Genomic DNA, 15,068 nt, shown 5'->3' with positions numbered 1-15,068 from the left:
AGAATGTAGTCACCTTTTGAAAACGGTTACCAATGATACCCGATCATGAAAATTGGTGTTGAAGACGATCATCTCCCAAGACCGTAAAGTAGAAAAATTCCCTTTTTCCAAGCAGCGACGACCACAAAGTTGAACTTTGAGCAAAACAAATTTTAAAAACCACAAAAATCTTTTTGAGGATGGCTTATCACAAATTCACCGATTTGTTCTCATTTTGGGATTGGTGTTAGGTATTTGTTGGTGGAGACAATGACCACAAACCTCCACTTCTCTTTCCTCAAATACATAAAATTTGAGATGTTAGAGACAATGTTAGTGGCCTTGAGCGACTGGATGCTCAAAAAGATTCAAAATGCTGACCAAAGCTCAGAAGGTAAAAGGTCATCGAGTGTCGAGCTTGGAATGTTAAATCCAAGGTTATTCCTGGCCATGAGAAACGATGCTGCACTGATATCTCACTGGATCCAAACTTTCACTTTGATAATGGAATTGAAAGGAAGCTTGGACAACACCCCAGTTATCTCCAGTGGAATATTTATTTGTGCAACAATGTACTTGTGTAATTATTCCACACCAACTTTAAAGACTTTGAGACATGAATTGGTTATCTTAAATGCACTTCAGCTTATACTTCCTAAAAATCCAAAAAGGACAATGGATACACTTCCACAAAACACTTTGCTTGCAATTTTAGAACCATAGAAATAATTGTAAACTCTATCGATTTCTGCATCACCACTCATCATGGTGACAGATCAGGTTGCTTCCTCTCTAAACATCTCACGATAGCACTGTCCTCTTCCTTTACTTCTGCTTCGATAGGTTTAGCATGGCAAGAGAGGGAGACAAAGCAAACGGGTTCAGAGGGGCACACTCTCCATCTTCCATCTCTCCTTCAATCACAGTGGGCACCTCTGTACCTCTCTGCACAGGGTTTGCAATTTTCGAAAAAGCGGTTTGCAAATCCTTCCATTGCAAGTTTTCTTCACGACGACAGATTTCCTCTGGAAGCGACAGTAGCAGGTCCAGAACGACTGCAGATTCTGGGGGAAAGGATTCCAAGTGAAGGTGTTAACAAAACAAAAATTGTATAAAGATGACATTCAGAACCCACCATTTTCACATGGGCCTTACCAAGGGGAGAGAGTTGAGGGGCTGAGATCTTGTCCTTGGCTTTGAAGGCATCATGCAAAAAGAGGTAAATATTTTCATAATCCAACTTTTGTGCAGCTTCTTGCATCGATGTTTCACCTTGAACGCCACCACTCGTCTCGCTTGCTCTCCCTCCATCGTGACTGAAGCTTCCAGCAGTTTTCTCTGCCATTCCACTCCTTTGAGGTTGTAGTCCTTGTTTGTTCTGCTCATCAATACGATTGTAATATTATATATATATATTTGTGTGCACATTTCAATCATCTGGCTCATAATGAGAAAACAAGACACACACACCTTCACTCATACCCACCTGGGCTGCCAAAGCAGCACTTTTCCTTACGTCATCGCACGCGACATTTGCGGCCACCATGAACACCTTATGGGATCAAAAGAGACAAGCGGACCTCAAATGCTTTTCAATGCACCTTCTCCTTCATGCCCCAACCTTTAAAACTCCCCTTGCATCAAAATAGACTTTGTATTCCCAACTCGCTTACCCGAGCAAATGCATCTGTGATTTGTTCGTTCAGGCTCCCAGTTGCTCTTTCCGCTAAGGAGCACCACACCTGTTGGCAAGCAAAGCATCACATTTCACTTTTTAAAAAATTCCTAGCAAACACCGACGAGCTTTGGGCCATGCTTATGTCGTAACAGAAAAAAAAAGCAACCAGCAAAACATTGTTGATAAATAAAACCAGCGTTAATTCGATGGTGTTCCCTTGCAAATCCCCAGGCTTCCCACCAAAAAACAAAGTTGAAAGATGACAATTTTTTTTAATCCACCAGGAATGACCCAAAATCAAATTTTGAGTTACATTTTTTTTTCCTCTTATGACCCCTGTAACCTCAAGTCCCCAAACCCTGGGCCATGAACTGGAAGTCAGATCCAATGTTTTTTCTTTAACATATTCATGTGTCACCCAATGTTGATTGCATGTACAAGGTTTCATTAAAAGGTGCCTGTAATTGCAATGTTTGGTGTTTGATCTTTTGACCCCACCCCAGCATGCAGGGCCAAAATGATACTGCTCTTGTACCTTCGTGCCATGTGGTGATCACAACTACCAGGTATGGTGAATTTCTGCACAACCATTTAGGAGATAGCGTGACGGACAAGAGTGACAGACAGACGAAGCTGATCACAATATCCTCACCTTTTTTTTTATTTTTTATTTTCAAAGAGTGTGGGGATAACATTCAAATGCAGCACAAGGCTGTGGGGTAGCATCATAAGCTGAGGGTGTGGCTGTGACGCTGATGGAATGCCCTGTGTTGTTGGGGCAGGAATTTTAAATCTAGCCACAGTGCAGGAGATAGCTCACCTGCTCTACACCAAGGACACCGTGGGATCTTTAATGTCCATCCGAGGGACGGCACGCACACTGATGAATCAATCTGCTTATGAAACACCGGGATGATAGTTTATAACTGGGTTGGGAGTCAAACCCAAGGTAGACAGTTTAGAGGAGAGTGTGCATACCTCTTGGCCATCCTGCCAGTGCCAGCACTTTGGTGTTGTGGAAATGACTGCTAGGGGTTAACATTGCTTAGGCCTAAGTCACATTTGCTCTACGGCGAGGATACGGCGGCCGTACGCCCTCTGAATTGACAGAAACGTGCGGTGGCCTCAGGGTGGCCCTACGCCGTTTGGCTATCTTTTACAGGCCGTAAGGTCGCCGTGGAATTATAACGCGGAGATAACTTTTTTCATTTCTACGTTCGCCGTAGCAATTCGACAATCCGAAACAAGAAAACTGGTAAAATAAAATAAAACATGAACCCACTCGTTACCGTCCGTCTGGCCGCAGGTTCGCCTTAGAGCCCCCCTGCGGTCCTCTTGCAGGCACCTTGAGGCTACCTGGCATCTGCCTTGAAAATTCTATGGCCGCCGCAGGGCCCCCTTAAGGTCACCGTGCGACATCAAATCAAAGACCGTACGGCAACCCCACGTTTTCGGTCTCCACAATTTCTAAGACCTAAGGCCCAAGTCGCATTTGCCCTATGGCGAGGATACGGCGGCCGTACGCCCTCTGAATTGACAGAAATGTGCGGCGGCCGCAGAGTTTCTGCGGTGGCCTCAGGGTTGCCCTACGCCGTTTGGCTATATTTTACAGGTCGCCGTGGAGTTATAACTTTTTTCATTTCTACGTTCGCCGTAGCAATTCGACAAGCCGGAAAAAAAAAAAAAAAAAAAAAAGGGGGGACCCACTCGTTACCATCCGTATGGCCACACGTTCGCCTTAGGACCCCCCTGCGGTCGCCTTGCGGACACCTTGCGTCTGCCTTGAAAATTCTATGGCCGCCGCAGGAACGCCCGAAGGTCACCATGCGACATCAAATCAAAAACTGTACGGCACCCCCACAATATATAAATATGCCATGCGGCTACCCGAAAAATAAAAACATATGTGACTGCTACATTGTGTGACCGTGGAAATACTGCGGCCGCCGTATAATTGCTAGTGGCCATAGATTTTGAAGACCCCACGGCCGCCGTGGCAAATGTGACTTGGGCCTTAATACGGTATAATTTAGTTCGCTCCTTAGTAAATGTCTTGGAGTAATCCAAAAGTAATGAATTGTTTTGGCATAGGAACAGTTTCATTCCTGCTTGAGAGGGAAGGGGAGAACTTTTCCCAAGTAACAAGGGGGCAGTCCTCCACCAATCAAACGGTACCCTTGGCTAATGGTGAAGGAGAGAGGAGGGGTGCAGCACGTCATGGGTGTCGTACTTTGGCATGGCCGTGGCAATAATGGCATGTGCAATGGCCACAAGGAAAGAGAAGCTTGAATGCCTCTTGTGGGGGGGGGGGGGTTTTGCTCATCTGTCCTCAAAGCCACACCTGTCCTCCAGAGCAATGGGGTGCAGCCAGGACTGTGCTTGGATCAATCCTATGGAGTTCTGCTGGGGATTCCCTCTATCTCTCCCCTGTAGAATGATTGCACGGTAGTGTTAAGGGTTTTTATTGTTCATTCACTGCATTGCTTCTCATATTCCCTCCCCCGTGACATTCGTTGTACTCTTAAAAATACCTGGTCTCCCGATGAATTTGAACCACGAAGATTCATTTTGCAATTTGAGGAAGTCCGTTGAGGGGGTGAGAGTTGGGCAAAGGCAATTAACACCATATCCAGACTGTGCCATGATTCTCCTCGGCTCACGGTAGCAATTAGCATAATGCTAATTGGAAAGACCCGTAATCTAGCCCTGGATGGCCGAACCAGCTGGCCGTCACAGCTACTTTTGGAGTAGCCCGCTGGGATTCGTGTCAGGCAACTGAGAGGACAGCGACAACAATGTCATTAATCGGTGATGAAACAAAAATTGGCTGCAGCACCCAGGCTGCACTGTTGAGTGTTCTTGATAAATAGTGTTGGTTTGAGTAGGCCTGCTGAATTGAGCACCAATAAATCCATCAAATAAACCATACCCTTGACAAAGCATCGATGCTCAAGGCAACACTTATGCTACTGTCTGTCCGTTTGCTATTGGGTTTCCCAACAGTCAAAGCAAGAAATTGGATTTTTTGTAAAACACACCGTGGCATGTTTAATGTACAACAACCAGCACCATCCATCCATCGGGACCATACTCTGTGCAGAGCGTTGATGCTGCCTCAGCAGTCTCTTGGACTGATGGGCACAATCCTGGACGGGTCGCCACTCCGACACAGGATACTCAATGGCTCAATCATCCCAGCAAGCTGGTACTCATTTTGCCGACCTCAGAAAGATGACGGGCTGAGTCAACCCCACCTTGTGTTAATTCAACAGCCGAGCAGGATTTGAACTCAGGACCTTCGGATCCCAAGCCCACCACCCTAACCATTAAGCCAACACCAGGCATAGAACCGGTAGACTGGTATTCCAGCTTAACGTCCATCTGATGGATGCCGTGCACATTCATGCTCGCTCTGTATCATCTCACCAATGGGTTCAAATTTTTCACCAATAATGTTCAAATATCGACCCAACTTTAAACCGTCACCCTGGTGTTTCACATAAATGGTATGCACCAGACTCTGTGGATTAATGATTAGAGCATCCGCTCAGAGTCTGAGAGTTCAGTGGTTCGATTCTGACTGGCTGAATCATACCAAACACTTTTAAAATGGGATGTGCTCTGTCCTCGTTTGGTGTTCAGCATTTTGAGGATAGAGCATTGACAAATCCCATGGGTTGGCATCTATGGGGATGAGGACAAAATCCTCCTTAATCACTCTGCTGAGAACAGAGAGAAAAGCGACATCGTATCAAAGACGGTGTTGCCGGCATCCAGAGAAGGTACGTCACTTCGCCCATGCTCAGCAGCAACACAATACCTTGCATTTTAAAACGCACTGTGTAATCTTTAATGTTAATAAAAGAGCACATAATAGACAGAGCAGCCAACTGAACGTATACCCTGAAGGATGGCATCCCTTACGATGCAACGCTCAAAGCACCAGGACCGCAGTTTTTGGTCGTATCGTATTCCAATGGGAATCAAACCCAGAACGGACAACTCAGAAGCAAGTAAGTTACCTCCCATAAGTCCACACTCAACTGAAGAGATTATAAAGTACGAGAGCATCACGAGCAGCCATGAGAAAAGCTGGCATGGCTGCTCCTCAATACCTCAATTTCTGGGAGATGTTCGAATCTGGAATTGCTTGCCCGCTTCGTCTCCCACAGCACCATCTCCTTCAGGTACTGCAGCATTTGGAACACCTGGAAAAGTCACCACATGCTCGTTGGAAACACAAGTCCCCGTCTTGCTGTGCACAAACACCCACCTGGTTTAACGAAATGGAAGCTAGACGAGCATCGAGGCACATTGCATCGGGTCTCGAGTATCACGCTGGTGAAATGCACGTGCCGGGTGCCGTGTTTGTCTCGTTATGCTACATGTACAACTGTTCGACTGATGGCTCAACGACGTGTTCGGCATTTTACGAGCAGAATTTGCGGTACGCCCAACAGATTCGAAAGCTTTTGCGCTTGTGCTCTTTCACGAGCTTCGTTATCAGGCGTCATACCAATTCTGTCACGACAACCTTTTCGAAAAATTCTGCGCCAGCTGACATGGAACAGCGGTGCGTGCATTGATGCGTCTTTCAAGCAGCACACGTTTGCGAGTATTCAATGAATTTGCACAAAAAAAAAACCACACCATTGAGATTGCAATATTTTCCTGGATGACAGGATAGCCTGGAACGGGGGTCAGTAACCCGTGGCTCTAAGGACTTATGTGCGGCTCCCGACCCTGATCGATGGAACCTCCTTATTCTCCATCAAACTTCATAAAAAATTTTGTGAGTGTTGTGAAAGGATAAAATAATACTCGAGAACTTTGGCAATGATAAACAGGAAAATACATCCCATTAGCGGCGAAATCTGTGAGCACAACTTATACATTGTGCTCTGCGCATCGTCCGCTGCAGTTATTTCGGACATTTTGTCTGCAATAATTTAACCTCAACCTGCAGCCCGCTTCCACCTGATGACTCCATCTTTGCTCTTTACTTATTCGGGTTCCTTCTGATGACTCCAATGCAGTGTGTGGTCTTTCGTTTGATTTAGAATTCGAACGCCCCTTCTAAAAAGTTGGCGATGCCCTCATCCTCACTGGGAAGGTAAGAGAAAATCCCAATAATGAAAAACTTAGATCTAAATAACAAACGAAAGGGTTTTAAAGAACGTTTGACAACTCCCCCCTCAATTGAGGGTGTGCGTGTGACGTCATCATACTTGCGATTCACCATCTTGGAGTACAAGCAAACAAAGTGATATGACACATTGACTGCATCATTGTGTTTACATTTGTTAAAATGGTGAATTTTTGCGCTGAATTTTGTTGTGGTAATCGTGCCACTAGGGAGGATTGATTGTCGTATCATAGATTGCCTGCAATCAACAACGTAAAGATTTTAACGTGGAAGCTCGACATAGAGTTATGAGAAGCGTTCGAGATTTGGAATGAGATTCTCAGTAATTCAAGAAAAGGCAAAATTGTCTTTTACTTCTCAATATCCAATGATGTCCATGAGGTAAGGTTGGGGGAGGTGTGCGCGTGTATATGTGTATGTGTTTGGAAATTAGACTGTCAGGACGATTGTGGTAAAAACAGCATTGTGTAAAGTGTGATGCAATACAAAATGTAAAAAGTTTGTTAACATCAGTAAACATGTATTGTATTACAAACAAGTAAAAGAGCAATCGGAGATGGCAGACCCTCGCCAGGACTTGTTTTGTGTGGTGTCTCTGTATTCGTGTGTTACGTAATTAATAAGAGACATAACTAGAACTGCCACTTTCATAACTGCTGGCAGTGATGACCGGGTACCAAGACGTCCTGCTTTGATTGGACACCTGACCCAGACCCATGATGTTTTTCATTATTATTTAATTAAAATCAGAATGGGATTAAAATAAATTAAATTCAAACCAAATGGAAGACCAAATCGGTACAGTCCTGCATTGGAGTCATCAGAAGGAACCCGAACAAACAAAAAGCAAAGATTAAGTCATCAGGAGGAACCTGGATACGATTCGCATTTCAGCTGCTGCTCCTCGACCCTAAAACCCATCCAGGCACAGCCAAGTGAGCCTTATTAAAAAAAAAAAAATTCCAGATCAAATAATTAAATAATTCTGGTTGCCAGACCATGTGTCTGATCAAGTTGAAATTTAAAACACGTATTCGCCATCACGACTGGATCATAATTGTGAGGTTTCACATCGATAGATTAAGTGGTTCCAGAGAAAACATTATTTAATATTTTCTTAAATCCAATATGGCTGCCAAACCATGTGACCTATGACATCGTATGTGTGAACCTTTTGTTCCTCGGTCTCCAAGAAACATCACCAAATAATTAATTATTGGTAACATTGATTAAATAATGGTGTTTTTGTTCAATACAAGTATAAAAGCCCCTCAATAATGATGGGTTGGAGTTATTTTATTAAAAATATTCAAGGACACTGGAAGATATGATGTTTCGTAGCAAGAAGAAGCGTTATTTTAAAACACTATATGCTGTACATGTACCCAGCACACAGCATAGTCAGGTCAGGTTAGATCTGTGACCTGCTACAGGTACCATGTAAACCTGTACTAACCTGTTCCATGTTCGGGTTGTCGGCGACTTAACCGTCTCCCCCACCAGGTTTTCTGGTGAGGGGGTGTTTGGATATGGACACCCAGCAGGATTAAAAACAAAACCTGTCAAAGGGCGGAGGAGCTCCTTGTGGGCCAACGGCCATCCATATCTAGTGCCCAATTGTGTCTGCGGACGTCCTCCTGCAGTTGGGTTACTTTTTTTATTAGGAGGTTGGTGGCAGGATTTGCACTCCGGCCACCGTAAAACACAAAAACGCAAAAAAATCTGAAAACCCACTCCGTGGGAGTACCTCCTGTGCAGCTTCCCTTCGCAGGGCAGCTCACCGGATGACGGGATTGGGGCAAAGCCTTCGGGACCCCCAATCTTTGATGATAGGAGGGAAACCACGGGGTAACATCCCTGGGTCAGATTGCGGGAGAGTGTGTCAGAGTGGTGCTGAGGTGTCGTCCACCAGACGGCGGTCTCCTTGGGTTAACCTGAGGCGGTCCCTTCGGGTGGGTGCCTGGAATGTCCTATCCCTAAGAGAGGATGATCACCTGTCTCTGTTATCATCTGAGCTCAAGCGTTTGGACATCGGGATTGCAGCTCTCTCTGAGGTTCGGAGACTGGATTGCGGCGAGATAATGGTGGGTGGTTACACCTACTATTGGTCTGGTCGCTCTGATGGTTACCATACCCAAGGAGTTGCTGTAGCTGTGTCCAATAAGCTGACCCCAATGATAATTGAGGTAACTCCGGTCAACGAGCGTATTATGAGATTAAGGATTCGTCACTCCTTAGGTGTCATTTCCCTGGTCTCTGTTTATGCTCCGACTGAGGCAAGTGATCTCACCGTGAAGGACACATTCTACGCCACGCTCGAGTCTGTGGTTGATCAGTGCCCCAGACGAGATACACTTCTAGTCCTGGGGGGATTTCAATGCATCGACTGGAACTGATAGGGATGGTTATGAGGTGTGTGTTGGTCCCCACGGGTCAGGAACTATGAACCAGAATAGCACTAAGTTCCTTGACTTTGCAAGAAGTCATGGACTTAGGGTGGCTGCTTCATGGTTTCAGCGCCCACAAGCTCATCTCTGGACTTGGTATTCCAACGCTGGCGGTGTGGCAAAGGAGATTGACAATGTCCTCATTGACGGTCGTTGGAGGATGATCCAGAACTGCAGGGTCCACCGGAGTGCTCAGTTCCTCAATACTGACCACAGGCTTGTTGTAGCAACTCCAAAGCGGCACCTTAAATCCTGGAGAATGGTACCATCCCAGCCTAGGCTGCATGTTGGCAAGCTCAGGGATGAGAGAGTAGCTGAGGAGTTTGCGAACAGGCTGAGTGGACACTTGGGGGGTCTGGGTGCTTTGGGGGGTCCTGAAGAGTTGTGGAGTGCCTTCAAGACCACCGTCCTTGATGTTGCCGATGGATGTCTTGGAACTCACCGCAAGGCAAAGAAGAATTTTGTCTCTCAAGGGACACTGGATACCATTGACCAGAGTCACAGGGCCAGGCTGAATGGCAGAGCTGAGCTGTTCAGGGAGCTGAGGCGTAAAACTGTACGTGCACTGAGGGTGGACAAGGAGGTCTATGTGCGAGGAATCTGTGAGGGGGTAGAGCATCACCTGTGGACAGGTGATTCTCGTCCCGCTTACAGGGGAATTCGCGCATTGCGTTCATTCAAGCCCATCCCTCGGAGCACTGCAGTTAGAGCAGAGAGTGGTTGGCTCTTGACAGAGGAGTCTGAAGTGAAGGCCCGCTGGGCCGGTTACTTTGAGCGGTTGTACCGGGCTGATCCCCCAGCTGTCGAGTTGGATGTCAAGGGTGTTACAATCCCTGTTGCTGACCCTCGAATCAACTGTGGTCCACCTTCGCTTGTGGAAACACGGGCTGCGGTGAACCAGTTGAAACGGGGCAAAGCTCCAGGGATCTGTGGCATCCATGCTGAACTTCTCAAGGCTGGTGGAAATGCTGCACTCGTGTCATTGCATGCAGTTTTGTGCTCTGCCTGGAACACAGGCATCATCCCAACTGATTGGAAGAGGGGCCTTGTTATTCCTCTCTGGAAAGGGAAGGGTGATCACCTAGACTGCAACAACTCCCGAGGGGTAACACTGCTCTCAGTGCCGGGCAAGGTCTTTGCTCAGATAATTCTTGATAGGGTTCGCCACCATCTGCTTGAGCACCAGCGTCCAGAGCAGTCAGGCTTTACACCAAAGAGGTCAACGATTGACCGTATCCTTGCCCTTCGTGTCCTCACCGAACGCAGACGAGAGTTTCGGCAGGGGCTGCTTGCAGCCTATGTTGATCTCTGTAAAGCGTTCCATTCAGTGAATTGGGATGTCCTCTGGAGGATTCTTGGTCTTCGTGGGGTGCCACCAAAACTGATCGATCTGATGTCTGAACTCTACTCTGGTACTGAGAGTGCTGTGAAGTATGGTGGTACCATCTCTGACTTATTTCCAGTTGTTACTGGAGTTCGTCAGGGGTGTGTACTGGCCCCCACACTTTTCAGCACTTGTATGGACTGGATTTTAGGGAGGATGTTGGAGAGATCAAGCTGCGGTGCATCATTTGGGAATGTCAAGATCTCGGACCTTGATTTTGCAGATCATCTTTGCGGAGACTTTAGATATCCTTTTGGGGGCCCTCGAGGTGCTGAATGAGGAGTCGGAGCCGCTGGGATTACGGGTTTCTTGGGTCAAAACTAAGATCCAGGCTTTCGGTGACATCTTGGATGCTGCTGTCCTGTCTGTGTCTGTTTGTGGTGAGGATGTTGAGGTCGTGGATAGATTCACTTACCTTGGCAGTGATATTCATGTCTCTGCTGGCTGTGAGTCACAGGTCAATAGACATCTGGGTCAGGCCTGGGGAGTCATGGATTCACTGGATCATGGGGTGTGGCGCTGCCGGTACCTGTGCGGGAAGACGAAAGTCCGAGTCTTCAGGTCGATGGTACTTCCAGTCTTGCTCTATGGATGCGAGACTTGGACTCTGACCAAGGATCTGAGACGGTGACTTAATTCCTTTGATACCAGGTTTCTTTGGAGAATCCTTGGCTGTCGCTGGTCGGACTGCGTGTCCAACGAGGGGTTGCTGAGAGAGACTCAAATGAGATTTGTTACCTGCATAGTCCGTGAGCGTCAGTTGCGGCTGTATGGACATGTGGCTCGTTTTCCTGACGCTGATCCTGCTCACCAGATTCTCTCAGCGAGGGAGTCTCATGAGTGGAGGAGGCCAGTGGGCCGACCACGTGCCTCATGGTTGCAGCAGGTTGACCATCATCTCAAGGAGATGGGGATGGGCCTGGCATCTGCCTGGGGGATGGCCAGACGGAAGCCCCTGGAGTACCAGCAGAAAGTGGACGCAGCGACGCGCTGTTCTGGCACATGCTCCCATACCTTACCTAACTATATGCACAAATGTGATCACATTTTCATTATCTTCTGGGACGTTTCGTTTCGACGGTACAGCCTCGTAAGCATGCCAAAATCTGAAGCCTCGGCCTAGCGTTAGATGTGCTTTTATCTTCTTTATTAGAAATCCAACAGACGTAAATGAACACTCGTTTTACTCTGCGTGTGTTACACATCACATGCAGCGAATTTCACCTCCATACACCTTGTATTTATTGTTATTTAAAAAAAAAAACATTTCTGTACACTGCCTTTGAGGCCCGGTTTTGAAGTCACCGTCAACAATTCTAATAGAAGAGACACAATTACTCTTTTGGGTCTTTTTGACCGTTATGAATGAACAGTCGTGTTAAAAGATTAGCCTTTAAAACCATACTCGAATTGTCCTTATGGAAGGAAACAAACAAATGTACAAATACACTTTTATATGGGTAGATCCTTATTCAAACGTGCAATTCAAAACACCTCACTGTACTGAAAAACGTGGGGACAGGAATTAGTCAATGGTGGGGAGTTGTAATATTCCCCCTCACCTGGAGGTGGCACTACATGATACACGTTTACATCGAGAACCAAGACGGGATGCAAATTGTCAATGTAAACGTGCATCGTGTCGCGCCGCCTCCAGGTGAGGGGGGGTATTACAAGTCTCCACCACCACCACCCTCCCTCAGACCCCCGGCAAAGATAAAAACACCCCAATACACTAAATGGGGTCACGCTGATCCCATGTAGCAAGTCTGTATGCAATCGGCCCAGAACTGTCGGAGTACACACACACACACACACACACACACACACACACACACACACACACACACACACACACACACACACACACACACACACACACACACACACACAACCTTTTCCATTATGTTGCAAGGATCTATGAGGTGTAAAAATCCTATTACGTGTTTGGCAATATACATTATACAGGTACCAGTTAAAAACTCCCTTTAAGTTTATTTTATTGAAAAATCAGGGTTGGAAGGATGGCCAACAGGTACGCACACTCACCTCTGATCCGTCTCACCTGAGCTCGAATCTCAGCACAGCTTGAGACTGTCATCCTGGAGTCTTGCAGGTAGGGCAAGGCATCAATGTGTGTGCCGTCCCTCGGATGGACGATAAACTGGGCGGCCCATCTCCCGACATTAGCTGGTGGACGTTAAACATCGCACAGTATCCTTGGCGAAGAGGAGGCGAGCTATCGCCGGCATCGTGAACAAATTACAAATACCTGCCCTAACCTACAGGGGGCACTGTATCAGTGGTACAGCAGTGCTCCCATCAATGATGCCACGAGCAGCGAGTGACAGCCTGCGTAAGGAATTGTGATAACAAAGTCCGTAGAAGTTACTGAAAAATGATGTCATTACCGGACCCAGCAACTAAAGAATGACGTCATTACTGGTGCCGGTAACATTACGTTCAACATATTTCACGAACATGACGCCGCTGCGAAACCTGTTCTTTCACCCAAACTCGAACCATAAACATATAACAGCCACGGTTCCTTTCCGATTCATTGTCCGTGGATAGTTGTGACGTCACTCTCGATAAGCCAATCAAATTGCTTTACCTGTACATTAATGTTTAAGTTTCGGTAAATGTTTATGGTGCTCCAGAATCTCGGCACAGGTGTGCTGAGCACATGTACAGACGGTGTTCTGGTTAGTCACCGAGTCAGCCAAACGTTCACCTGGTTACTCGGCACAACAGCACATATCGTACATGGTTAGTGGTTAATATTCGCTCAATCGATAAAGGTAAATCCAGGTGAGACGAATCATCAAGCACTCCTCGGCAGGATGTCCTCCAACAGGTAAACTATAGGGTTTCATGAAACGCACGAACTCCATTGCTCACCGCGTGTTCGTTACGTTTTGGAAGACGACGCAACAACCGGTGCATATCCGGGTCTCCGGTCGTGGACTGCGGTGGTTGTGGACCACGTGGTGCTGGAGCGTCTCCACCAGGCGCCGCAGTTCCCGCCCGTTCTTTCTGCCGTTCTGCCCTCTGTATTCGCAGTTCCCGGTGCATGTTCTGTTTCTCTCGCAGGGTCCAGCACCGCAAGTCGGGTCGGCTTTCGGTCTTTGCATTGTTGGAGGCAGAGCCGCCGGCGTTCGGCTCGTTCTCACCAAGGCGGGACGGGAGGCAGCGTGTCCGTGCTGGAGGCTTCATGGAGAATCACTGACCTCGCGAGCGAGACTTCATGGACAGGAAGACGGCAGAGTTTGACGGTCTGAGCTGTTGTTGTTGTTGTTGTTTTAAATTTAATTAAAAAGATGACGCAGAGCTATTGAGATGAATGAGTGTGTAACTCGTCTTTTAGCTGGCTAAAAACCGTCGATCTCTGTGTGAACTGGATTGCCTGTCACGGTGGAACGTTGAAGTCCACGCGCCGCCATCTTGAGACTCCCAAATGAAGCCACTGCACGCATTGTACGTGCGGCGCGCGGAGAGAGGGGGGGTGGCGTTTTTACATCTTCGTGAAGGATCTCCAAGTCTGACTCACGTTCTTCTTCTCCTTCTTCTTCTTCTTCTCCTCCTTCAGTTTTCATCGAAACTTCCTGAAACTTGGCATATATATGTAAAAATTCCCTGCACAGACAGTAACCATCTCCGATTTTGAAAATTCCTCCTAGAAAAAAAGTTATGACGTCAAAATATCTCCGCTAATGGAAATCGCCTAAAACATTATTTCCGAAACTAGGCAAGCTTTTTGAATTATGTTTGCGGGAATCGAACAGGGCATTAGCAGAGATGAATCGAACCGCACATTTATGATACATCACTATGACGTCATATCAATTTTTATGACGTCATTCCTATTTTTTGATTTTTTTTTTTTTTTCACAACCCAGAGTTTTCATCGGATCTTCGTGAAACTTGCCATGTATATGCAGAAAGCCCACGCGCAGGCAGTAACCATCTCCGATTTTGGAAATTCTTCCTAGAAAAAAAGTTGACGTCATAATATCGCCGCTCATGGAAATCGCCTATACCATTATCTCCGAAACTAGGCAAGCTGTTTGAATTTTGTTTTCGGGAATCAAGCCGGGCATTAGCACAGATAATTTATCGCAAACCTGATACATCACAATGACGTCATATTCGTTTTTAATGACGTCATCGTTAAGAGGACGAGGATCTTAGCTCATTTGAGCTTGTTAAAATCGACCGCCCCGATTTCAGGTCCCGATGGCAATGGATTGTCATTAGAACACGAAGACAGAAATAAATAAATATTGTCGAACAAGATTACGTATAATGTGAATAATGACGTCGTCCTTGAAGCTTCAACAACAACATCCTTCACCTGTACCGGCTCAGCAGACCCACCTGGACATTCCATTTGAAGGATTTCAATCAAACCTCCACTCGACTCTCGCCAGTTCC

At 46.6% G+C, this 15,068-nt stretch overlaps 1 protein-coding gene across 2 annotated transcripts; it reads right to left on the bottom strand.

Annotated features, from left to right (window-relative positions):
• Positions 1-517: 517 nt before the first annotated feature.
• SNAPC2 (small nuclear RNA activating complex polypeptide 2) lies at positions 518-13,931 on the bottom strand. Of its 2 annotated transcripts, XM_085899276.1 has the most exons (6): positions 13,536-13,928; positions 5,773-5,865; positions 1,653-1,721; positions 1,466-1,531; positions 1,135-1,357; positions 518-1,043 (listed from the first exon to the last, which is right to left on the bottom strand). In XM_085899276.1, exons 1-6 carry the CDS (start codon positions 13,848-13,850, stop codon positions 805-807), a joined length of 1,005 nt encoding a protein of 334 aa, XP_085755402.1. In that variant the 5' UTR covers positions 13,851-13,928; the 3' UTR covers positions 518-804. The 2 variants fall into 2 exon arrangements, with proteins under 2 accessions (XP_085755402.1, XP_085755403.1); XM_085899277.1 differs by lacking the exon at positions 5,773-5,865 and having other exon boundaries at positions 13,536-13,931.
• Between the last annotated feature and the right edge of the window lie 1,137 nt (positions 13,932-15,068).

Source organism: Eptatretus burgeri, chromosome 10 (genome assembly GCF_056783735.1).
Source record: "Eptatretus burgeri isolate ZD-2024b chromosome 10, Ebu_testis_v1, whole genome shotgun sequence".
NCBI classification, from domain to species: Eukaryota; Metazoa; Chordata; class Myxini; order Myxiniformes; family Myxinidae; genus Eptatretus; species Eptatretus burgeri.
Note: the sequence above shows the minus strand (reverse complement) of the source record. Positions and strands in the feature narration are given on the sequence as shown.

Excerpts from the sequence above, each read along its gene's own strand:
- SNAPC2 (XM_085899276.1), bottom strand. The coding sequence starts at position 13,850 with ATGAAGCCTCCAGCACGGACACGCTGCCTCCCGTCCCGCCTTGGTGAG. Across the intron at positions 1,722-5,772 it reads AACATCTCCCAGAAATTGAG|GTGTGGTGCTCCTTAGCGGA; the intron begins GTATTGAGGAGC and ends GCTTGCCAACAG. Across the intron at positions 1,044-1,134 it reads CCCTCAACTCTCTCCCCTTG|AATCTGCAGTCGTTCTGGAC; the intron begins GTAAGGCCCATG and ends CCTTTCCCCCAG.